Source organism: Calidris pugnax, unplaced genomic scaffold (assembly GCF_001431845.1).
Source record: "Calidris pugnax isolate Ruff unplaced genomic scaffold, ASM143184v1 scaffold17, whole genome shotgun sequence".
Classification (NCBI taxonomy): domain Eukaryota; kingdom Metazoa; phylum Chordata; class Aves; order Charadriiformes; family Scolopacidae; genus Calidris; species Calidris pugnax.
Window position 1 is genome coordinate 723,215 of NW_015090794.1, and position 24,226 is coordinate 747,440.

The 24,226-nt window shown below is 38.8% G+C and overlaps 1 protein-coding gene across 2 annotated transcripts in view; it reads left to right on the top strand.

Moving 5' to 3' along the window:
* Positions 1-24,226, top strand: part of USP22 (ubiquitin specific peptidase 22) — a 71,858-nt gene that overhangs the window by 11,750 nt on the left and 35,882 nt on the right. The window contains exons 2-4 of one of the 2 annotated variants that reach the window (XM_014936518.1): positions 1,827-1,940; positions 2,495-2,539; positions 7,445-7,546. In XM_014936518.1, the coding sequence (XP_014792004.1) occupies positions 1,827-1,940; positions 2,495-2,539; positions 7,445-7,546 (261 nt within the window). The remainder of the gene's footprint in view (positions 1-1,826; positions 1,941-2,494; positions 2,540-7,444; positions 7,547-24,226) is intronic. The other variant, XM_014936519.1, reaches the window with a different exon arrangement.

The following is a 24,226-nucleotide window of genomic DNA, read 5'->3' on the forward strand; positions in this document are numbered from 1 at the left end:
GACTGTTTGTAAGACCTTTTAAAAAATATATGGAGAACAATATTTGACTTTGTGTTTTGAGACCAATACTTTGGATTTTCAACCGTTGTTTGTTGAAAAATCTGCATAACTGGTAGGCAATGGAGTAAATATTATCACACTTAGAGTTGTTTGATTGGGTTTTTTTCCTTCCCCACCCCACACTCCCCCCACATCCCCTCCCATGGCATAGTGTTTTGTTAGTGATCTCCACCACAGCTCAGATTCTTAACACCTTTTGTGATATTTTGCTAAAGGAGTTTATTATTATCCAGGCCCCAGGGTGAAAATTCTGGTGTTTGGGCGTTACAGAAGGTAACGCAAGCAGCACTTATCCTCTTTCCCAAACAGACTGTGGGCCAAATAGACTAAAAAACAAAAAAATGAAGCACATAAACAAGATGACAGCCAATAGGCATTATGCAAACTTATTGAAATATTTGTTCTCTTTATTACATAATAGGAGAAGTAACAAGCAACTTGACAGAATCATGGAAAAAGTGATTTTTTTGAAAGAGGAGGAGGAGAAAAAAAGGACGTACAGGACTAAAAGAGGGGAAGGGGCAGCAGGTTGTTGAGAGGGGTAGAGGCTGTGAAGGATGGGTGAGATGGGGTTGGGAAGAAACCTTACCAAGCTCCCCAGCCTCACTGAGGCCACTGGCCCACAAACAGGGGACAGCACAAAGGCTTCACCTTCCTTTGCCTCATGAGACCGACAGCAGAATTCCTGCAGCGTGGCATGTGGTTTGGCTCATTTATGACTTCAGAGTAATTCCGTGCTGTGTCTTGTAGGCCACCGAATGTGGTAATGGTTTCCTCTGTTTAAAACAAGTTTCCACCATACTGAGATTTTTTTTTTATAATAATACTATTTATCTGGAAATAAAATAAATGGAGGATACACTCTTGAGGGAGAATGGTGATAGGTTTCTCAGCTGTCTGCTGGATGCAGGTTGTATTTTACTAGCTGGCCCACTGATTTTTATTTTATTTTTTAAACTTTGATTGTAGCTTTTTTTCCGTATCTCTGTACTGAAAATCAGCAATTTGCTATGATTAATTTGCACTTACTACTTCCTCAGTGTATGTTGAAGCAAAATGTCATTTCCCAGTTAGTTGATTTATTTAATTTCTTGGCTTTTTGTTGTTTAGGGTTGTGTAAATACTTTTAACGTTGATCAGCATTCATATACCCATTCTAAAAGGGCACGTGAAACGAAATACTGTGTGACATGTAACCTGTGGAATAAACTACTCCAGAAAACCATTCCCCTGCACAAGTATTTGAGCTTTCAGTGCTGTCTTCTGTTTGAGCCTTCATTTGGATAGGTGCTTTCTAATTATTTTAATGGCTTTCAATAGAAATCACTGAAGTCTTAGAACAAGACAAGTCAAACTTAGGTATCAAATCTTAAAGTACTAGTTCTGCATGTATTTAAGTCATAACGCTGTAATTACGCCTTTTGGTTACTTATGTCTTTGAAAGGTATATTGTGAATTACAAACAACTTGAAAGCAGCTAATGCTTTGTTGTTTTACCCAGTTTTCTTGCTGTGCCAGAAGCAATTGAGTAACTCATATTGTAACTGGAAAAATTTCCATGTTTCTTTCTTTTTTTTTTTTTTTTTTTTTTAATAAGTCTTCCAGATTCTAAGGTACAGGTTTTACTTTTTGTGGACAGCTGAGAAGAAAGAGTGCCTGACTTGGAAGCCTGCTTTAAAATGTCTTCTAGTTTATGAACTCATGTCTTTGTTTTTTTTTTCTTTTTTTTTTTTCCCCTCCTCCCCAACTTCCCTTCTGTTTTGCAGCCATAGACCTTTTGTATGGGGGTATATACTGCTTTATGTGTCAAGATTACATATACGACAAAGACATGGAACAAATTGCCAAAGAAGAACAACGAAAAGCTTGGAAATTACAAGGTTTGGTTTTCCTGCCTGAATTTCTTGTTTCTGTTTTTAATCATACCTGTCCCTCCCATTTGTCAATGGCAAAAAACAGTAAGGGGAAGAAAGAGCTCTTTAGATGTAGTAGTGAAGGATTTGGGAGAGAGAGAGAGAGATGTCTAGCTGTTACTTTCCAGGAGTTAGACTGTTAGTTTAACATGTGCGCCACACCTAACTGTAGTGGAAATATTTTATTTCTAGTTGCAAAAAAAAAAAGAAAAATATCTAACATTAATCCTGCAAAACTTGCATAATATCAGTCAGATCTGTATTAGGTAGAAAATGTAACAGTCTGCTCCTTTAGGCTAATTTAGGTGATAGAGGCAATAAATCTGTTCCCCTCACATGAAATGCCACCCTTGTGTGTGATTTTTTTTTTTCTAATTTTTTTTAATAGAACGTGCCAGCTTACTTACACACCTGTGCTTTCATGGTACACGCACAGTATCTATGTAGAAGTATTTACACACAAATATATGTACACACATTTGTTTTATTCAGTTTGCTTTCCCTAATTTTTTCTTTTTTAGCCTTCACCCCAACAGTGGTTTCTCACTACCAGTGTACAATGACAGGTAAGAGGCGTGGGCTGGCGACGCACTTCACTAACAAGCGTCCCTTTGCTGATTATCCTGCCATTTTAGACATGAATCACAGTTAAGAATGCCAGTTTTATCGTGCAAATTGTTTTCCTCTTGCTTGGATATGTTCCAATGATTGAATAATTACAGCAGACTTGATTTCATATGCCCTTTCCTTGATACAACTATTCCAAAACAAACCTTTTCTCTTTTTTTTTGGAAAGGAAAGGAAGTAGCATTTACCTTTAACTGAGTAGTTTTTGAGCATCAGTTATAAAAGCTTGTCATCTTCCATTTCCAGTGGCCTCTAGGGGGTATGTTTTCTTAAAGTGGGAAAGTCTGTATTTAAAGACAGATGACTTCTGTCTAGTAATGTCTCTTACTGAATCCATGGCATCCTGTTTCAATGTGACAGCCTTAGTCAGGGCTGATATGACTTCAAACCATTCTTAACCTCATTTCCAATTTTAAAAATAGCAGCTAACATCGTATTAACTAGAGCTTTTCTGATGGCGTTTCAAAAGTATAGCTGCTTTTACTTAGAATGGGACCTGTAGTAGGAACTGCTTTCTGCTTATTCCCAATTTTGAGGGAGTTGAGTCAGAGGAAAGGATAGTGAGGTCTCCAGTGAGTCCTGGAACAAGTAAATACAGCTTAAAATGCTTTAGCACAAAGTACTGATTTTCAAAGCAAGGTTTCAAAACAGAAACAAGTTTTTAAACCTTTCGATTAGTCTGTGCAACTCTTCTGAAAACTCCTTCAAACCCTCGTAAACTGTGGTGTTTTGGGCACCAAGTTAATCGACTGCGACAACAGAATGCTGCTTGGTGATCCTATAGAGGAGGAAGCCCCTGCCCCGGTTCCTTATCTTTGAATATGTAAATTACAAGAGCAATTTCTTAATTATGTTGCCCTTAGCAAAGGGTATATTTGTGCCTTCTGGACTGAGATGCAGCCCAGTTTGTCCTCCAGTGGGTGTCAGGCTGCTATAGCTTATATTCTAGGGTAATTAAGAGCCACAAGATTGTTCATCTTGTCATCTTGGGCCACAAAGTTGTGCAGTGAAGGGAAGAATCACAGAGAGTAACTGCCAGGTAGAAACCCTTCTGGGTACTGGTTAACTGACTAATGAATGGCATATTAAATATATATATGAGAATGCATCTTTAGATGAGTATGAACATTGCATTTTCTCTCCCTAGAGAACAAATTTGTAATAACCAATAAAGATGTAAAATGAAGGAATAGACAATAATACACTTTAAATTACTGGAGTATGCAGTATAGACATTTTTTCTTTAGTCATAGCATAGAATTTTTCATTTTACGTCTTTTCATTGTGAAGCCATGTGTGTTTCCCCACAAATTTATGGAAGAAATGAGAAAGGGAGATACATGGGAGAAATACTGGAGAATTATGTCATCTTTTAATCTTCATTCCTTCTTTCTCTATTGCTTCAAACCATCCCCTCCTTCCCCTAGTGACTCACGTTATCTAAAAGACTATAAAGGGGGAGGAAACCCTTCTTCTTCCAAACGGAATGTCAAGATTAGTGCAAAGCCCAAACTCAGTGTCTTGGTTGTGTTATTTCCACCACAGAGTTAGTTTACTTCAGATAGTGCTGCCAACATAACGTAAGAAGTGAATCCAGTCTGCAAAAACTGAGATTGGCTTAAAAATTGAATTGCCAAAGTTGTGTATTTTTAAACTTCTATCCACACAGTGCTTGAAGGGTATTAGTATATACTTTAATAGATGCTCACATAATAACATGATGCCTGGAGAAAAAACTTTAAGAAAAACCCCAAATATAATGAGATTCATTTCATACTCCTGTAATATTAACTCGTAGTGTGATGAGTTCCCATGTCCAGCTGTAGTTCAGGGTTATATGATATAACTCTGAACAAGTTGCACCTCTACCATTTTTTTTTTTACTTCTGGTATTGAATGTTCTTTAATAACGAAGGAGGTGAGAAAACACGGAGCCCTTCATTCTAATTAACGTTTGGATCTTTGGGAGGGAAAAGGGAGATTTGCTGAAGTATAGCAAAGTAAAAAATCTATATTAATGATTACTCTCAAAATTGTGATTTTTTATAAACTAGAGCCTTCTTCACCTTTTCCTTCACTCATCCATGTGTCCCTGATAAAGTCTCTGAAAAGTGACAATTTGTGTATTTTACCTAACAAAATTAATTCTTGGATGGAAATTTCACATGCTGACTTGAATCTCTGGCTATTTCATAGCATCATTTTTTAAATGATGAATTTTCACTCCTATAACGCTACTTTCCTTTAATTGTAAATGGTAACCTGTGCATGTTTTGCAAATCTTTGTTTAAGGTAGATATATTGACGTTTTTGGCATGTTTGTGGGTGTTATTAAACCCTTTATTAAATATATTTCCTCCTCTGTTTTTTTTTTGTTGGTGGTTTTTTGTTGTTTTATTGTTCTTGTGTTTTTTGAGGGGGGGTTGTTTGTTTGTTTGTTTTTAAATTTTAAACATTGAACCATTCTTAATAAATGGTTCTGTCTTTTTTTCCAAATTTTCAAGAGTCATGAAACCTTAATATAATTGATAAATTCTATAGCTGGAACAGTACACTTTTTAATTTCTGTCTCTGACTTAACTTGTGCTCTTTCTAATGAAAGGCTTCTGTAAAAGTTTTCTGTCTGTTTTGCTCTGTGTTTGTTGTGGCATCAGCTGTACCTGGTTTTCTGTTTGGTTTAATTTCTTTTTAATTGAACACTATTTGATTCGCCCAGAATCCTGCAGAGTCATCCAGTCTGTCATGTTTAACTTTACCTGAAGAGTTGCTCTTGTGAAATGCTTGGGTCTGCATCCTCTATAAGCATTCAAGCTATATAATTATATATAGATATATATAAATATATATTAATAGTCCCACTGACATATGTGGAACTATTGCATGCCTAAAGCTGAGCGCACATGTGTTTCCAGGTGTGAATTTTGTTATATTTGATTTAAACCAGGATTTAAACATATCCAAGGTTGGTTTTTTTTATTTTATTACGAGATTTCATCGTTGTCAGATCATACCAGCTGCGTTTGGCCATGTTTAAACTACAGGCATCCCAAACACGAGAGTTCACGCTTACAGCTGGCCAGTACTATAGCTGGTACCGACACCGTGTTGAAAATTACTTTGAGCCTTTCATACAAACCAATTGATATCAATTCCGAAGGGAGTATTACGAATGTGAAAAGGGCTGCTGAAGACATCTAATATAAAACTTGTTGCAAGCCAATGTTCTGTCATATGTGAACTGTCCATATGTGCGTCTCTGAAGTCGCTTCATTCGTTTGCCTATGCCTACTGTAGAGTGTATTCAAAGCATTGCAGCTGTTTTATCTCATCAATCTGTTACACAGTAATTAGTTTCCTTTTCTGTTTTCCTGGGTGTGTAGCTTGATGCTGAACCTTGGATAAAGGAAAGGGACTATATGATTCTGGTATTCTTTCTTATGCTTCTTGCATAATCTGTTCTTGAATCAAATGAAGTGAGTGATGGGTGCATCCATGTAAATAAGAATTTTCTAGTCCTCAAGAATCCAGAAATGATACCTTTTATTACTAGAAGCTGGAGGGTCAGTAGTAAATGTGAATTGAACATTTTTGGGTGGGTAGCTTCTGACAAGCATAGCTATTTCTGAAAATGAAGATCAAAGAGTTATTAAAATTTAATGTGTATTATGCAGAATGTGTAAGCCTCTAGCTATATTTTCTACTCTCCTTCTTTTCATATGTATGATTTATAATTTATTTTCTGTAGCACAGCACTGTTTCTGCTCCATGCATTCTGAAAAATAACTCTTAATTGACTTTAATCCTCAGTTTTAGAATAGATTGCTTGTCGTCTTATTATTCTTTATTTTTAATGCCAAGATGCTTTAACGACTTGCTATAATTGACCTCGTGTAGTGATTTCTCTGTGCTATGTAGAATGCTGCAGCAGTACCTGGCTGGTCAGCACATGAGTCTTCACTGTTGTGTTTCTCTTGTATGGGATTTCCACTGAACACAACTCTGCGCTTGCTTCACATCTCTTCTCTGTACTGCTTCCCTGGCTCTCTTCCACTGCGCTTCCCTTTCAACAAAAGAAATGGGTTGATATTTAAAGAGTATAATGACAGATTTTAGCTGCAGCTCGTGAAAGGGTAGTTGAGCATTTGGACAGTTTTGGTTGGTTGGTGGGGGGAGGCTTATGTTTAAATCTACTACTAATTGCATTTTTAGGTAATATTAGATACATCAGTAAAGTGGATGTTTAGAACTTCCTAATATCCAGTCCTACATGAACAAGGAGAGGTCTTACTCTGTAATGGCATATCCTAAGACATGTAGTAACTGTTCAGTATATTGAATTACTAATTTCTGCTGTTCATCTGTAAAGTTTAAGCCTGTATCTGTCCATTAAGTTGGGTCAGTTTTGATTTTTTGAATAAATTGTTAAAGTTAGGTGATGAGATTTCTTGGATATCCTGTATCCTCTCTGAAAATCATAAGGTGGGTCTGTCGTTTGACCTCCTCTGAGCACAAAGAAATGCATTTTTGAGTAATAGTGGATTTATTCTTGTGCTGCAATTTCTTTTTAACTGAAAGGAGGATTATAATCCAGTAACAGAGAATTTATTTGGGATAGATATCCTTTATAAGTAAAGAAGTGGTTTTCTTCCTTTAGCTCTTATATCAACCAATCTTCCAACAAATCTTTCTGACCATTTTTTGGGGGGCAGGGTAAAAAGAAATCAGTCTTTTGTACATAGATTGAATCTAACTTAATGGACAGCATGTTGAAAGTTTTCACTTGAGCAGAGGTTTTTAATCCTTTTACTAAACAACTCCCTGAAACTTTTTTTTCATCTGCTTAGGCATTGGAGAGAAGTATTCAACATGGGAGCCAACCAAACGAGAGTTAGAATTGCTACGACACAACCCCAAGCGGAGAAAAATAACCACAAACTGCACCATAGGTAAGTTCTAGAAAGCCTTTCTGAAGCTGATTCTCAGCTACTTGTGTGTTCAAAATTCTGTGGTGTTCTTCCATAACTATTTTTACCCTGATGTAATTGTAGTTGATTTAGGATAACAAAATAAATTTTATTTTACGCTACCTTTTTCTCACTGTAGAAGGATATCTGCTCTGTCACTTCAGGTACTGATGATGGTTCATCTGTGTAACAGCTACAAAACAGAACTTTTTTTTTTTTTTTTTTTGACAATATGCATTTAACGACTTTAGCAGAAATCAGTGATGTTATCTCAACTCTGTCTTCATCAGAGATCCCATGCAGGTGTTTGAAGGGAAATCCTGTAGTTCAGATGCATCCTTAACTGCGGCAGCCCATTGGTAAATGTGTTTTTAGCAGACAGAATAAGCACAGTTGATGTCTTTCTGTTTCGTGTTCTAAACTCTAAATAGGGTCGCTTCAATCTCATATTGACTCTGAAAAGACCTAATTTGTTCTCCAGTGTGTGTCAAATAGCGGTTTTGAAATGCGTTTCAAATGTTTAATGTTTAGAGTTCAGTAGCAAAGAACTCTGTGAAATGTGGGCATATCTACTTACAGCTGGCGAGTATTTGGGTAAGGGGGATGGAAATGAACAGGATTTTCCAATTTTTTTTCTGCTGTCTTTAGGTTGGGAGAGAAGGGGGTTAAAGCTTGTCAGCTTCCTGACAAGCTCTAATGAGGATTATTGGGCAATTTCATGTACTTTTAAGTGCACAGTAACATTTTAACGGTGAAGGTACAACATTGGAGATGTAGCTATAGAGATTGGAAGTAGGAAACAGTTTAAAAAGTTTTTTCCTAATTTTTAAGCTACTTACTGTTTTATGAGAATGCGTCACGCTTTTTGCACATATTTGCTTTTGTCAAAATACACTGAACATAACTTTCTAATGCCATGTTTCAACTTTCTAATGTCATGTTTCTAATACAGTAAATCATACTTAATCCAAAATATGTGTATATTTATTTGGGAAAAAAATGGACTGAGAAGCACAGAGTAAGTTGGAGCAAGTCGAAAATGTGTATAGAATGGTAATTCTAAAGAAGGGACCTATGCATTTGCAATAGTGGAACAGGAAAGAGTTGGAAAAACATCTGGACTTTGGAAACTTCAAGCAGCCTAGGAAAAAATAACTAGGCAAGAATTGCTTGCATCATGTTCACAGTGGGATTTTGTGTTTTATGAAACTCCAGTATATTTTGTAAAGTCTGTTGCAATTTACTTAATACAACTGTGCAGGGTTTAAAAAAAAAAAGTTTGATAGCATTTTGAAGGTGAATGTGACCTTTCTGAAGAGTGGAAGCACATTTCTGTGTTTCTCTTTCCCATTTGAAGGAATGCTGTGCCTACTCTTAAAGGATTTTAAATTTTTCAGTCTGTTTAAAAAGGACACGTCTGGTTGCATGAGATCTCATACAACACTGCATGGGCAGGGGAGTGCTCGTGAAACACAGGGGATGAGGGAAATGACTGATCTCTTTACTTCTGCAGGCGTGCTTTTAATAATTTCTCCTACTGAGCCCTGGAGCTGTCTATGTGCTGAGATTTAGAAAGAGAAAAAAATCAAAGCACCCAGGAGACATAATGTAGTTTTGGGCTACAGTTAAAAGCAAAAAACTAGCTTTCTTTCACAAAAATACATTGGGGGTTTAGCTGAAGCAAGAAAAGACCAGCCATTGTCCTTGAGCCTTTTCTCTCCATCTAACCTGCTGCTAAATATATATCTGCTTCAGAGGCTTTTTCCCTTCACTTTCCTCACATTGACTTGTCTGTTTGCAGTTTCAGATCAGTGAAGAGCCTGCATGCAGACTGAAATGCTGCAATTGTCTGGACATTCCCATTTCTCTCTTTTTTCTAATACTCAATTCTTTTGCCATCAGGTTTTTAGCAATCCCATAGCAGATATTAGCGAATGCAGTTTATCTTCTGAGGTAGGTAAATGGCTCAGAGAAGGGGCATAATGTCCAGTTTTATTGGTTCTGAAAATGAAGATGGTGTTGGTAACCATCTATAATAAGCGCTGCACATCTGTTGATCAGTTCTGTTTACAAAAGGGTCTGTTAAAACAAAACCAGCTGCCTCTTATGTATAAAATGCTCTCTGCAAAGCTGTTTTAAGAGGAAGGCAGGGGGTGTTTGCTGCTTTCTGTCTTGCCTCCAGAGATGCTGTGGTCAGCTGGGAGGTGGCATCTTTAACTGCTCAGCAATGACCTTCTGAAACAGTTACTGTGCCAATGCCTGCTTCAGCATTTGTGCAAGATGAGTGTATGAGTATTATAACAAAAGTAGATGGGACAGTACTCCAAAACCTGGACAGGCATGGCCTTGAAAGGATACACTTAACTTGTATGTGAAGGACTAGCATATGATTTTCAGTCCTAATAAGAAAATAAATTAAACTTGATCTTCTTCATATTGAACCACTTAGGTGGTAAAAATATGTTTTGTTGTAATTTCGTGTTACATCTTTATTATTTGCATGACACTCATTTAGGTGAATGAGTGGCAGAACCTTCTTTGTGCATAAAGGGATTTTCTTTTAATTCTAAATTTGTAGCAGTCTCATGATGCTTCTCAAACAGCTGGATGTGTCTGCTACTCTTTGAACTTTTATACAGCTGCAGGATCTTTTGTCTTCCATTGGCACCATAAATTAAAACTGAAGAATACTCAGTCACGAAATGAATATGTTATAATGGAGGATTGAACTGGTAGTTCATTAGAAGAAGTACTGTGCAGAAGACCTAGATTCTGATTTAGCAAAACGAAATTATATTTTCATTTACACGACAATTTGAGACTCATTGAAGAAGGAACTTCTTGTACACATCCTTTAAAAAAAAAAAAAGGTAAAAAAAACAAAAGCAACAACAAAAAAAACCCCCAAACCTCCAAAACCAAGCAAACAAAAGACCTCAACAAAACCCCAACTTAACAAAACCCCATAAATGTTCCTTAGTTCTCTTTTAGAACAGTGATGTTTCCATCTCACAGCTATTTTTCCAGCCAGTAAGAAGATAGATTAGGTAACTTTGCTTGAATCACTATTTTGCCATTAAGCAAATTGCTCTTCAAATGAAATGCTACAGGTTGTGGAAACTCTGCTGATTCCTGCCTTTTGGGGTATAACCGAAGGGCTGTTCCCATGTTGCCCATAAGCATCTTCCAAGTGACGTGGAAGACTGTTCACCAAGTGGAAACACTAAGCAAGAAGCTGTGATGAAAAAGCCTTGTGTGGTGTGGGTTTTATGAGGGGCACTTCATATTGTGATGTCCTGGCAGACTTGAAACATTGATGGTACTCTGCTGATTCCTGTCTTTTGGGGTATAACCGAAGGGCTGTTCCCATGTTGCCCATAAGCATCTTCCGAGTGACGTGGAACACTGTTCACCAGGTGGAAACACGAAGCAAGAAGCTGTGATGAAAAATCCCTGTGTGGTGTGGGTTTTATGAGGGGCACTTCATATTGTGATGTCCTGGCAGACTTGAAACATTGATGGTGTACAACTGTATTTCAAGACATTCAAGAAGAGTGTGTAGTCCACCTGGAGCTAAAAGGAGTGCTCTTGGGTGGCAGTATCAGCTCAAGACACTCTCAGACCTTGTGCCCCAGCTCCTATAGGGTGCTGCCTCTGCGAAGGGCTGTTCCCATGTTGCCCATAAGCATCTTCCAAGTGACGTGGAAGACTGTTCACCAAGTGGAAACACTAAGCAAGAAGCTGTGATGAAAAAGCCTTGTGTGGTGTGGGTTTTATGAGGGGCACTTCATATTGTGATGTCCTGGCAGACTTGAAACATTGATGGTGTACAACTGTATTTCAAGACATTCAAGAAGAGTGTGTAGTCCACCTGGAGCTAAAAGGAGTGCTCTTGGGTGGCAGTATCAGCTCAAGACACTCTCAGACCTTGTGCCCCAGCTCCTATAGGGTGCTGCCTCTTTCATTGTGCTGGAACAGTCGTTTTCAGGTGAACTGGATCAGGCTGAAGAGATAAGTCATGGGGAATGCAGAGGGTGAGTGGAAAGTAGACATCTCCTAAGTTATTGTTATGAACTTGTTCTCAGCAGCAGCACTGGATCGCAACCTCGGCTTCATAAATATTTGTAATATTCATATATATATTTGAATATTCAATTCATATATATTAATAGAAATGCTCATCTTGATTTTGGATTCAAGCTGGTGTTTCAAGCATCCTATAAACACCAAAACTTTTATATGGAAAATTAGATAAGACTTAACAATTATATGAATATTCAATTCATATATATTTCTATTCATAGAAATGTTCATTTGGATTTTGGATTGAAGCTGGTGTTTCAAGCGTCCTATAAACACCAAAACTTTTCTATGGAAAATTAGATAAGACTTAACAATTATCAAATAGATTCTAACAGCATAAAAGGAAAATCTAATTTTTTCAATCTCTTCTTGTCTGTGAAGAGGCTTCCCACAGCAAGTGAAGGTAGTGACCAAGCTCCAAATTCACAAGTAAATTTTTTATTACAGAGTTGAACTGGAAGTGAAAATGATAGAGTATCTTTCAGGAACTTTTTTGCCAAAGCTTGTCTTGCTCTGCTATCATTAATGCCCCCAGCAGATCAGTTCTCCTGAGTACATGAAGTATTAGCTTGGGATCAGCTGGTCTCCTATTAGCATATGAAGTGACTTTGTGGCTAAAGATTGGTATATTAACAATGGGAAGAATTAGAGTCCCAAGGCACATGGGTAATTAGCAGGAGCCACCTGGGATTCCCATTTGCAGGATTGCAAAAAGGCAGAGGGGGCGGCCTTTATCAGAGAATGAGCAAATCCTTTTTAGAAAGAAGGATGAGGTTTGGGGGAGGTGGCAAAACCCAAGAGCTAAATGGGAGTAGCAGGTGGGTTTTGCAGCTGGGGATATGGTGGAGAAGCACGAGTGGAATAAATATTGCAGCAGAGCTCCCGTGTAAAGGTGGCAAGGGAAGAGGAGCAGTGGCCTGAAAATGTTCCTGGTTCTCTAGACGAGAGCCCAGGAGTGTGGCTGCTGCTGAAGAAGCAGCAGTAACCTGAAGGTGTTGAAGACTACGTTAGAACTTGGAGGTTTTTTTGGGATGTACCAGCCTTCTGGTGTGCGTCTTCTAGTTGAACGCTATTTAAGGTGGCTCAAATGGAAAAGCAGAATGAAAAATGTGGTTTGGTACAGCACCAAATTTTTAGCTGTAACTTCAATTGAAAAGTTACTGATTTGCAAGCAGTATTACTTTTATATTCGAAACTATGGCCGCACAAAATGCGCCTTGAATAGAAGTCTTTTTGATTCTTAATTTTTTTTTAGCCTGCTGTGTGGTGAAGGAAAGGAAAATGACGTTTAAGACTACTCAAGTTAATGTTTCCTTTGTGACTTTTTTTTTCCATCTAACTTCATAATTAAAATGGCTGTCTGGTTGGAAATCTGTTTCCTAAGAGGTTGGAATCGTAAAATCAAAAAATGCTACCCTTCTGTCACGGAGATTCTTTTATTCCTGTTTTACCTTGTCGTGAGCTCTGATCGTTGGACTGACTTGTTTAATATTTTTCCTAAGTCTAAAATTGATAAACCTGATAGTAAAAATAAATTTAAAAACCTTTTCCTCTCAAAGTTCCCACAGAATTATAAGAAAGATTAGAGGGGTGTGAATCTGTTAAGAATTCTAAAACTCAAGCTGTGATTTACTTGCTGAGGTTTGTAGAGATCAGCTTTCAGAAAGTCTTGATAGACTTTTGAAGTTTACCTCTCTAGCACTATAAGGCTTCCCTCTGCAAAAGATATATTGAAAAGAAATTCCAGATTTGTTATTTCTATAGGCTTTTTGTGTATTGATTGTCCTCTAAGAACGTGTCACCTAGTTTTCTAAAGCTAGTGCCAGACAGGAATTCTCATCTCTGCTGTAACATCCCTTCGTATGGTTTATCTTCACAGCAGTACATTGATTGAGCTATCTATGATTTAATTACTCCGGGGTCAGCCACAGTGGCTCTGAAGTCCCTGCGGTGTTTACCTGCTTGGAGTGAGCAAATTTTTGTTACAGAAACTTTTCTAATGTAAAATTAAGTCATCTTGCCTTCTCATTTGAAGAGTTTACTAATTAACAGTGCTTCATAATGCTTATTAGATGCCAGGTTAGCTCCACTGAGGAATGAGTGGGGGTGCTGCTCTTACTACCTCAATATTTGATTGAATTTTGGGCCCCCTTTGAGAAAGGATATAAGCTGGTGTCTTTCAGTATATGAGTTGTCCTGTTTGTGTTTTCATTTCATGCCATGATTTTACAGGGGCATACCCTTTAGTGAACATTAAGAGAACCAACCAACCATTTCTGATAAAAGCAGTAAGACTTCTATTACCTTTCCATCTCCCCCTCCCTCCATGTTGATGCTACGCTTTAAGCAAAAGAACTAGCAATACACTTCTAATACCTAAGAGTGAAGACACATGCTATGACTGGGGCAGGCAGCCTTCTTCCATCAGGGGACAATCCTTTTTTTTTTTTCTCATCACCCTTGTGTAGGCTTCTCCTTGATTCCAGCCACATGGTCCCACCATCTCCCAAGCAATCCCTCTGGTGCTGTTGGGCTGCTTGCAAGTGTTCCATTCATTAACCTGGCAGAAAACATTGTGCTTTTTGGTGGTGGTGGTTTTGCAAGAGCAATGTTCTCCTGTGTTATGGCACTCAGCAGCTTGGCAAAGGCTCTTAGACACGCATGAAGATGGGACTGCCCAGGAACGGGACACATGGCTGGGAGTAAGGGGGAACCTCCCTTTGCTGACACCAAACTGTGCTGTTGTTTCATTTGTCCACAGCAAAACCAGCAAAGATTAACGGCTCTTGGATTGTCACCAAAGTAAGACTTGACATTAGAGTAAGCCAAGAAGTCGATTTTAAACAGAAAAAGAACTTTTCAAGCTTTTTAGAATCCCATGTGAAGAAGACAAATTCTTTGAGAAGCTGATGTCGGTGATAATGTGGCCTATATTATTGCATATTTATATTAACATTTTTTAGTAAATATTACATAATTATGTGAATTCCTGTTTGTCTTCTGAGATTCTAAAATCATTCTGCTATGGTTTTTTTTTTTTAAATCCATCAGTAGTAAGGCTGAAATCTAAATGACCTTTTTGAGTTACGCCATACTGTTCCTGCTGTAGTGTCCATGGATAACCTCAAAGTTTATGGCTCTTCCTTTTCAGCTCTTATACACTCCCCAACAGAAAAAAAAAACCTCTTTGGAAGTAACTGATATAAAATGTTTGACTATCTTTAGCTTGATGATTGAAGAAGAGTTGAAACTTGCAGGGCGTGTTTTTCAGCTTGTAAAGATTAATGAAAGAGGATGCAGATTTCCTTTACAAAGAACTTATTTTTTCCCCTGGGGTTTAGTCCTGATTTCAAGCCCATGCCGTAACAAGTTGAAGTATAAACCAGTTAATATCTTTTCTCCGGGGAGTATCAGACAATAGTAGTGGGGTGGCTTGGAATATGAAACTGTGTGTTCAAGGAAGTCATGGCTAGTTGTGGCCCTTGTTAGGCCTCCCAGTATTTTTTGGTTGATCTTCTTTCAGTAGCCTATGGATTGTTGAAGGAACCACCAGACCTAACTTCTGTAGATCAGGACTATTCTTAGCAGCTCTTAGAAATACAATACTTTGGGGTTTTATTGCGATATCTGTGTTCAGAATAAATGCCAGACTTTGCTTCATTTCCAGTAAAAATTAAAAAAATGTCAAAAACAATTTTGAGTAGAAGTTACCTCGAAGCTTGAGCTTGATGGTAGGTTGGCATCGGGAACGGCTTTTGCAGTGATGTGCTAAATGTGTTTTGGAGGAGATTTTTTGGTTCAGGGTCTGCTTGAAGGTTTTAATTTGCATGGCTTTATGTGGGAGCAGTTTAGTTTAAAACAGAATAGGAAGCTGAGTAGAAGCTTTGGGTATGTTTGCTCTCTGAGGAGTAGTGGGTTTTCATACAGATTTTAGAATCCTTTAAATACATATACATAAAAAAAATTTGAATGGTTTGGCTTTTTTCCTTCCCTGTAAAGCTTGTTTTGCATGTTTTACTAGTGGGGAAGTAAGAGCAGAGAGAGACACCAATATATAGGCATGTGAGTAGCTGCAATAATATAAAATATTGCAGATGAAGAAATGTTGAAGTAAGCATCAAAGTTTGTAAAGCTGGAATTCTAATCTCCAGGGATATTTACCTCAAATACAACCCCTGCAGACTGTAGGAAGTTACAACTACTTGTATGTGGAATAAGCAGTTTGCAGTCGGGCTTGAATTTTTGTGTTATCCTGTCTTGGAAAATTGCCATTTGTATTACTTGTGTAGAAAAGACTTGAATTTTGTAACTCTAGGTGGCTCTTTGGGATTTGAGACAAAGGGAGATACACTGTGTGTGTTCACAACGTGAAATTCCTTAGAAGACAGGGTTCTTAATCCAGGTCTTGGATCATGTTCCAAACTTCTAACTCAAACCTGATTTTTCCTCCTCTGGACTGTTTAAAAAGTAGATCTGTGGTTGTTACTGATCCATACGCATCATTCTTAGTTTACAGACAGTGTTTCAATTTGACTTCTAAAATTGTGTTCTGCACTTCTTCAGGTGAACCTTCATCATCTGGATCCAGCTAGGTAACAGCACAAAACCCCCCTTTTTTTTTCCCCCTCTTAGATGCTGATTTGACTTTCAAGTGTAAAATTTTTGCTGACTCAGTTATTTGTCCTACCTGTCTCTCGCTAATGGTAGTTAATTTCTTTCCTGTGCTGTGCTTTCTTCACCAAGTCATTGTATAACTTCAATATGCAGTCAAAACACTAGGCTTTTAGCATGAAAAATGCAGTAAATGTTAGTCACTTGTCATCATCTGCTTGAACAGGTTTTTATGGGAATGGGAGGTTCCTTATCAAGACAAACCCATCAGCAATATATAGGCAGGATTTGATTCTGGCCCTCGGAGCAAGGTACTTTTTAGAGAAAATATTTTATGTTTATTTAAAATTAAATTTATCAAGGCTTTTCTTTAAAGTAGTGCTTAACTGGCTTAAAAATAAATAATATGGTGGATACTTATAGAAAACCAGATGTGCTAGAAGTGCTTGGCTTTCTGTGTCTGTCAGAACACGCATCAGACCTTCCCCTTCTTCGACAGCAGATCCCGAGGTCAGCAGGTTTGTTGCCTTTTTTCTTGACCCCACCACACAAAGCTACAGACCGTTGCCTTTTTTGTCGATATCATGCTGTGAACCTTTAAAAACCAAAGCTTTTCTGGACACGGAGGGTGTATTTTTGCTGTACAGCGGTTCAGTCAATGCAAAGATGCTTTCCTAGTCTCTAAATTAAGAGCCAGATGAGGAAGTTCAGAATTAGCCCGTGTAGCTCCGCTGATTACAGTCTTAACATGTGCCTGTCATCTTGTCATGGGCAGAGTGAGATGGTTCTTTTTCTTACCATTAAGAAAAGACAACCCAAACCAAAGAAGCAAACTCTGATTTACCGCTGTATTTTAACCTGATTAACTCTGTGTCGTTACAGAGAGCGTGGCATTTTCAACGAGGCCAGTAATCTCCGTCTCAGTTTTGTTCTTTTGTGGATTGCTTTTGGATTCTATTTACCCTGACCTTCCGTTCTGCTCTTTCATGTCTGCTTCTAGAATTGGGCTTTGTGTGGACAGAAGGTAGATACAGTATATACTGAAAGTAGGAATATGCATAAACAGCATGTGGCATGGCTTGTGTGTTGTGGATTGTTGGAATAGCTCGGTGCCAGTTCATCAACAATAATTTGTGCATATTAATATATTTGGATGCGTTTAATTTCACTGGCGGTTAGCCGGCTCCTCAAGTTAATAATTTGTGAAATCTGTTTTGAGGAAGGGTAAAAACTCCTAGGCAGCATATGGTGTGATATTGGGGGGAAAGGACGGCTGCGGGTGTGAATTTTATTTTGTCAGTTTAGTGGGAGTACCTCTTGTTCTTTCGAGATGCCATCTGCGCAGGATTCTCACTGCAAGTCTTATGCTTCTGTGCAGATCATGCAAGATCTCACTGAGCTTTTAAGTTTGGCTGCTTTGGGGGAGGGCAAAGAGAATATTTTATTCTCTGCCACCTTTTGAAGTACTTTATTTTCTATAAGGGCTTTTTTTTTTTTTTGACATCAAGTTGCCATATAAAAATACCTTGAAGGATCTACAACTTAACTGGCTTTTAAAGGCTCGTTGTCATTATGCTCCGTATCAATCACGCAGTCGTTTTGACAAACACAGTTCCTGTTCTTTGCCTACTACTGCTCTGTTTTGATGTTGGGTGTCTTCTACCTGGTCTTCCTGACCTCCCTGCAGTTACCAGATTAATGGTTATTTTCATGCTCAGGTTCATAGGACTTTAATGCCTTGCCCTTTGCTTTCCAGGGTGCGTGAGACAGGGCAGCTGCTATTTTGGTTACGTGGTTGCTTTAGGAGCTTCTCCATGCCTTTCTTCAACTTCTGTAAATCCATTCAGCTCTGTGTATCTGAGTGTACAATGAGCACCGTGGTTGTAAGGGGACTGGCTTCGTTGTTAAACTGAGGTATTTTGCACAATTCCTATTTGTGGCATTTCATGTCATGTTTTCTGTTGAGCAGAAATAGGTGCCTTTTTGGTTCTGTGGCCCTTGATGTGACCTTGGAGTGCACAGCGTTCCGTCTTTCTCCTCCAGCCCATTGATCTTCGTGTGTTAAGGGATCAGATAAACTATTCTGAAGTATCAAAGCATTATGTGATTATTTCCAGTGCCGTATGTGAAAGATGTTTTCTTCTGTTGCATGTTCTGAAAATTTGAGGTTCAGGCTGTGTGTGTGCATTCCCCGGTGTGTTCACCCACTGCTAAGAGATCCTGACAGACACCCGGTCAGGCTGAAGCACAAGAGACAGCATTTGTTCAGTGGGTCTTGATGTGCTGAGGTAGGAATTTGGAGAAGTTCGGTACAAGTTCTGCTGCAGAACTTAATGTTTTTTGGGTTTTTTTCAGTCTTGCTCATTTCAGCTGAGAGAATCAGAGAGGAATGATTGCCGTGGATGATTACATGCTGTACAGCTTTCTGAGTTTAAGAACATGATGCATTGGTTTCTTCTTGAGACACCTGAGAGAAAAATTGTTTTGCGATGTAGATGGTCAGTAAAAATGCTGAACATGAGAAAGTATAGATATAAAACTTGACATTTTCCATACTCCTGAAAGGAAAAAAAAAAAGGCATTTATTTGCAAAGTGCTCACGGGTCTTCTTCCTGCAGGGTGACTTACCAAGAAGTTCAAAAGTAATCTTGTATGTTGCAGAGATCCTTGGCTTGAGCTGCTTTTTCCCCTCCTTCCCAACTTAAACTTAAGCTTGGCTATGGGAGACAGTAAATTAACACAGATACCTATTACATTTCTAATATTTTAAAATCAGTCTTTAGGTGTGGATTTAACTATGTCACCTTAGTTTATGAAAAGGCCTTTTCCTGGCATTTCTTTTTTTAAATTCAGGTTATTCTTTACACTTGTAATACAAGGCAGTCATTGCTCTAACGGGAAGAACAATTCAACTTCACATCCTGGCCAGGAGAAGTTGGTCCTGGAATATTTTTTTTAACCTATCTAGATGAAAACCCAGCCCTTGTGGACTGTGTGGTTATATTAGGTTTGTTGTCATGCTCTGCAGCTACAAGACAGCAAAATATTTACTTTAAAGGGAAGCATTTTTACTTGCATTCTGATCTGTTCCTTTTTACTGTAATCATGATCAATTTGGAGACACGTTGGCTAGATTTGGCCCACACAAGGTTTCTCTCTAGCTGTTATTTTTTCCTCCTCGTGGGGAAGAATATGGGGAAATAAAATGGCTCATGCCATACCCACTCAGGTGCACAGAAATTTCTAGTGGAGAAAAACAATGATAGCGCAGTATCGTGGACTCATTTTGGGACCTTTTGTAAAGCTATTGCTATTTGAAGTATTAAAAAATGTATTTTAATTCAGAAGTTCTAATACTAGTAGAGGAGCTTATCTGTGGATTTGATAGTGTATGTGTATCTCCCATATTAATGTTGTTGCAGTTATCAAACTCTATTAATTTATTTACCAAGATGACACTGGAACATTTCAGAACACAAGTGCATCAGAGGATAGTGCAAGATCTCATCACTGGAAAGTTTTAAGAGCAATCCAGGGAAAGGTTTGTCAGGAATAATGTAGGTAGCATTAATTCTGCCTTGTGGTAGAGGGATAAACTAAGTGACTTCTCAAGATCTTCTGCAGCTATTTTTCCTGTGATTTTAGTGGAAGATTCAATCTACTTTCCAGTGGCTTAGTCAAAACCACTCACTTTGTTTTTTGTTTTGGAAGCGCATTTCTTAATATAAATTCACAGGGAAGAAATTCTTACAGTCTCTTGTATTGCTCAAAACAGCTTCTCTATTTACCCGTGCTATATGAAAGATTAACCTTAAGAGGTTTGTTTGTTTGCATTGCTAGGTATTTTAGGGATGCTGACTCATTTTACCAAGCTAAGGGTGTGCACACATGAGCCAATTGCCACCAAATCAGAAGGATGAGAACTTAGAAGACATCAAGTGCTCCTGCCTCGGCTGTGTGCTTGGTCCTAACCCAGGCATACAGTTACTGCAAAATAAATGACAGGCTGTAACCTCACACCCTGGCTCACAATGCCCACGGCGTTGAAAGAGATCACTTGCCTTGTTCGAAGTGCTTTAAGCTTGGAGGAATAAAAATAAGCATAATCGGTCAGTGCTGTTCTGGAGGATGAGGGGCACGCAGTGGTTGGGCACCACTGAACTCACCAAGTACCTACAGGTAAATACAGGGAGGAATTGAAACTCCTCTGAGCTGTGAAATGGCTCCTCTTTTGGCATCATTAGTTTGTGAAGATGTACATATTGTAAGTACAGTACAGAGAGTACTTTCTGCGTCTGGCACACTGTGTACACTCAGGACTCATTGTCTGGATTGAGGCTTTTGTTTCATCTGTGAAATAATAATATAAAATGCTACGCTTTTTGTGTTTGATCATATTCTTGGTAACTTGTTTGCTCCGTTTGCTCCAAAGGATGTCACTTCTCCTTAGGTTCTTCCACAACACATGTCCAGGTAGTATGTGTGGAAAGGCCAATCTGTTGCTCTGAGGAAGAATCTGTAGTAAAGCCACCTTTGGTAGTCACGACTTAGAAATGTGCATTTTTCTCCCAAATCTGGCAAAGTTAAGGGTAACCCTTCCTGACTCTCATCTGTTTTTTGTTGATTTATTTCAATGTCATTACTAGAAATTCTTTATTTAAATAAGTTACAGACATGTATCTCTCTATGCTGAGCCTTTAGTCCGGTGGTGTTTAAATGTTATGCGAGTGCTTTTAATTGAAGGTACAGCACGATGCAGGGACACTGCAGAGCTTCTCCAGAATTGATTTATAGCCCTGCTGGTAGCTGCAAACTTAAACTTGTCTCGACACACACTAGGAGCTATGACACAAAGGAAATGAATGGAAATAGCAGATCCAGGTGATCTCTTTGCATTATCCTCTGACTTTTTTTTCTTTTTTTTTTGCATTACTAAAATGAATGAATAATGCATCGAGCCACAAATGCAAAAGCTCATACGCAGAATACCTATGTAGTCTAAAAATGATGCCCTGATTCTAGCAGCAGCTATTACCTGTTCTCCATCCCTTCCTGAGTGGCAGCAGGGCAGCTAATTTTGGTTTCCAGAGCCGTGTCGTAGGAACAGGGATACAGGCATTAGGGCTGTCGCTGTTTTGCTACCTGGCCTATGGCTTTTAGAAAACTGCCATGCTAGAGGCTTGTTCCAGGGAGAGGACACGAGGGCTGGCTACCTCTAAGAGAGACCAACTGTTCCTGTATCCCTCCCTCCTCTTGACACTGACCTTTCATCCTGACCTGTGAGGAGCCATGTGAACCTGCTCAGACGGGTCAAAAGACTCATCATGGTTTGCAAGTGATGAGTTCACCCCCTCAAGGTGAGAGTGCTTTTCTCTGTCCTGAGGGGCAGGGTGAACCATTTCACCCTGGAGCCGAGCAGACGCCAGCTCAGCGTGAGGGGAAACAGCCCTTTTCCCATCAGTGAGCTGTTAGATGGGCTTAGCTGTCGTGTGAAAACACCCTCACCTTCATCCTCCCTGTCAGAGCACGTTCCTGTGTTCTGTATCGTGCTGTAATATTAATCTGGATGTGTGAGCAGAGGTGGGATGAAAAGGCGGAGGGGGGTCACACACCTCTTCTGAGTTGGGGTCAACGTGCTAGGCCATTCCTGATGGATGCCAGAGCTGCTTTTGGAGCCACTCCAACAGCTGGGAGTCCCAGGCTCCCCTGTTGCAATGTTTTCTAACTGTGAGACAATTATTTTTAATATCTAATTAAATTTCACTTCTTGTGAGCTTAGTCTTTTTTTATTTTTTTTATTATAGCTTTGGTAGGCCACAAGAGTTAATTACAGTCCTCTTTGCAGTGGCCTGTGACATACTTGAAAATTGTCAGCCGGGCTGTTTCTCCATCAGCACTATCTTTTTTAATTAATTAACTCAACCAATGGGTTCTTCAGTTGTTTCTCTAGTCTCAAAATATTAATTTCATGCAAATTTTCACTCATATTCTTGACTTCTCCCCAGTTTGCATAGATCTCTTTTTTTAAAAGGGGTGTTCAATTCCAGCTGTCATCTGGCTGAGGTTTTCCTGTCACCAGGGAGGAATAATTACCTCCCAGGCCTTCTCATATTCCGGTTAAGTTTCAAAATGTTGCTTGTCTCAGAACTACAGCACAGTATTAAGTCATTCGGGTTGAGTTGCTATAGCCATTGCTCCTTATTTTGTGTTTGTCCATTTAATTTTTCTTGTTCCTTGCTTCACAATTGTTTTTATTGAATTTAATTGATTTCAGATGGTTTCTCCCATTTAACAAGTTGCTCTTGAATTATTGTTCTGTCTCCCAATTACGGTGGCATTATCCTGATGTAGCTTGTCTTTTCTGTAAGTATATATTATGTGATGTCACTGGAGCTATCGGATAAAAATAGTGAATGCAGTCAATTCCCCGTTTAACCAATGGGGTGGGGACAAACTAAATGCTGGAAAAACATTATTGGTGTCTCGATCCAGACCGAGTCGATGCAGATTCAGCTCGGGCTTGGAGCAGGATGAATGTGTGCAGTGTCAGCCCGGGTCTGTAAACAGCAGGAACACGTTTGCGTGGCGCCGTGCCCAAGGTAAGGAGCCTTCCAAGAAGGGCTGGGGAAACGCGGTGCAGAGGCACTAAATCTGGTTGTGTAAAGAATGTAACCACATTCACTTGGTCTGGACTACTTAATCTTGCCTGTACAGAACCCTGTGCTTTTTGTTTTTACGTTGTGGTGTGGGTGAACTAGATCATCCTCATGGACATGCTAGGAAACGTGTTCAGCTCTGCCGCTGAACAGATGCTACAAACATCGTCGTGCACATATCCTGACAATTTAACATAGGTGGGATGTCACCTGCCAGTAACTTTTCATGGTTTTTTGGATTTTTTTAAGGAAGAAAAAGAGTAAAACCAATGACTTACAAATGGCAATCCTAACACAGCATAAAAAAAAAAAAAAAAGCTGGAAAGTCTCCTGTGAATGTTGAGGTCACTGTAGAGCTGCCCAGTTGCATAAAAGTATGCCAGAAATTACCGGGGGGGTGGGAAAGAAAGACTTTGAGTTGTAATGTGAAGCAGAATGAAGTACTGGAACATGCATTTAAGTGTTACATTTAAGTCATAACACTCAACATGAGATTGTTTTTCTTACAGGTAGCAAAACTGGAAAATATGAACTGACGCGTTGTTTTGATTTTTTTTTTTTTGAACCATTTGGTAGTCTGAAAGGTGGGGAGCTGACTCTGTTTTCTAAAAGAAAAACCACCCTTGGGCAGTAATGAGTACCTTAAGAAAAATAAGCAAATAGCAGAACATCTAGTTAAGGTCCCAACTTGCATTCGATGCATGGGATCTATTTCCTAGGTTTTTTTTTTTTTAATTGTTAGTTACTCAGCTATAGAGCAAACTGCTTAATTTCTTTAAATGGACTGACCAACCCATCTTTGCCTCTGGCTAAAGTTGTGTTAATGGGTAAACTGATCAGTAATGAGGATAAATTCCACTGACTCTGTACAGCAGTGACCTACGGAAACTGAGAACTTCCTAGGGTTGGGCAATTCACCCCTCTTTAGAGTTGTTGTCTTCTGGTGCTGGTGATCCATACAAGGGGGAATACTTACTATATTCTGTTTCTTTCAACAGTTGATGATTTTGCTATACAGGTACTATTCAGGGCATAGACTTCTTTCTTCCAGTGTACCATCTTTTGTAGCTGGACTCCAGGATTTTCAACTGGAAAGAAACTCAAGGACAATTTCCTTTTGTACTCATAAGCAAACCGGTTTCTATTGAGCAATCTGTTATTTCAATAGTCATGGAAAAAATGCAGTGATCCAGAGTCCTTTTGCCAGAAATTGGAAGGTTAAAGATGGGTTTTCATTTAGAATGCAAATATCTCTTTTTCCTAAAATATATATATATTTTTTTCCCTTCCAGAGAGCTTTTTCTGATGTAAT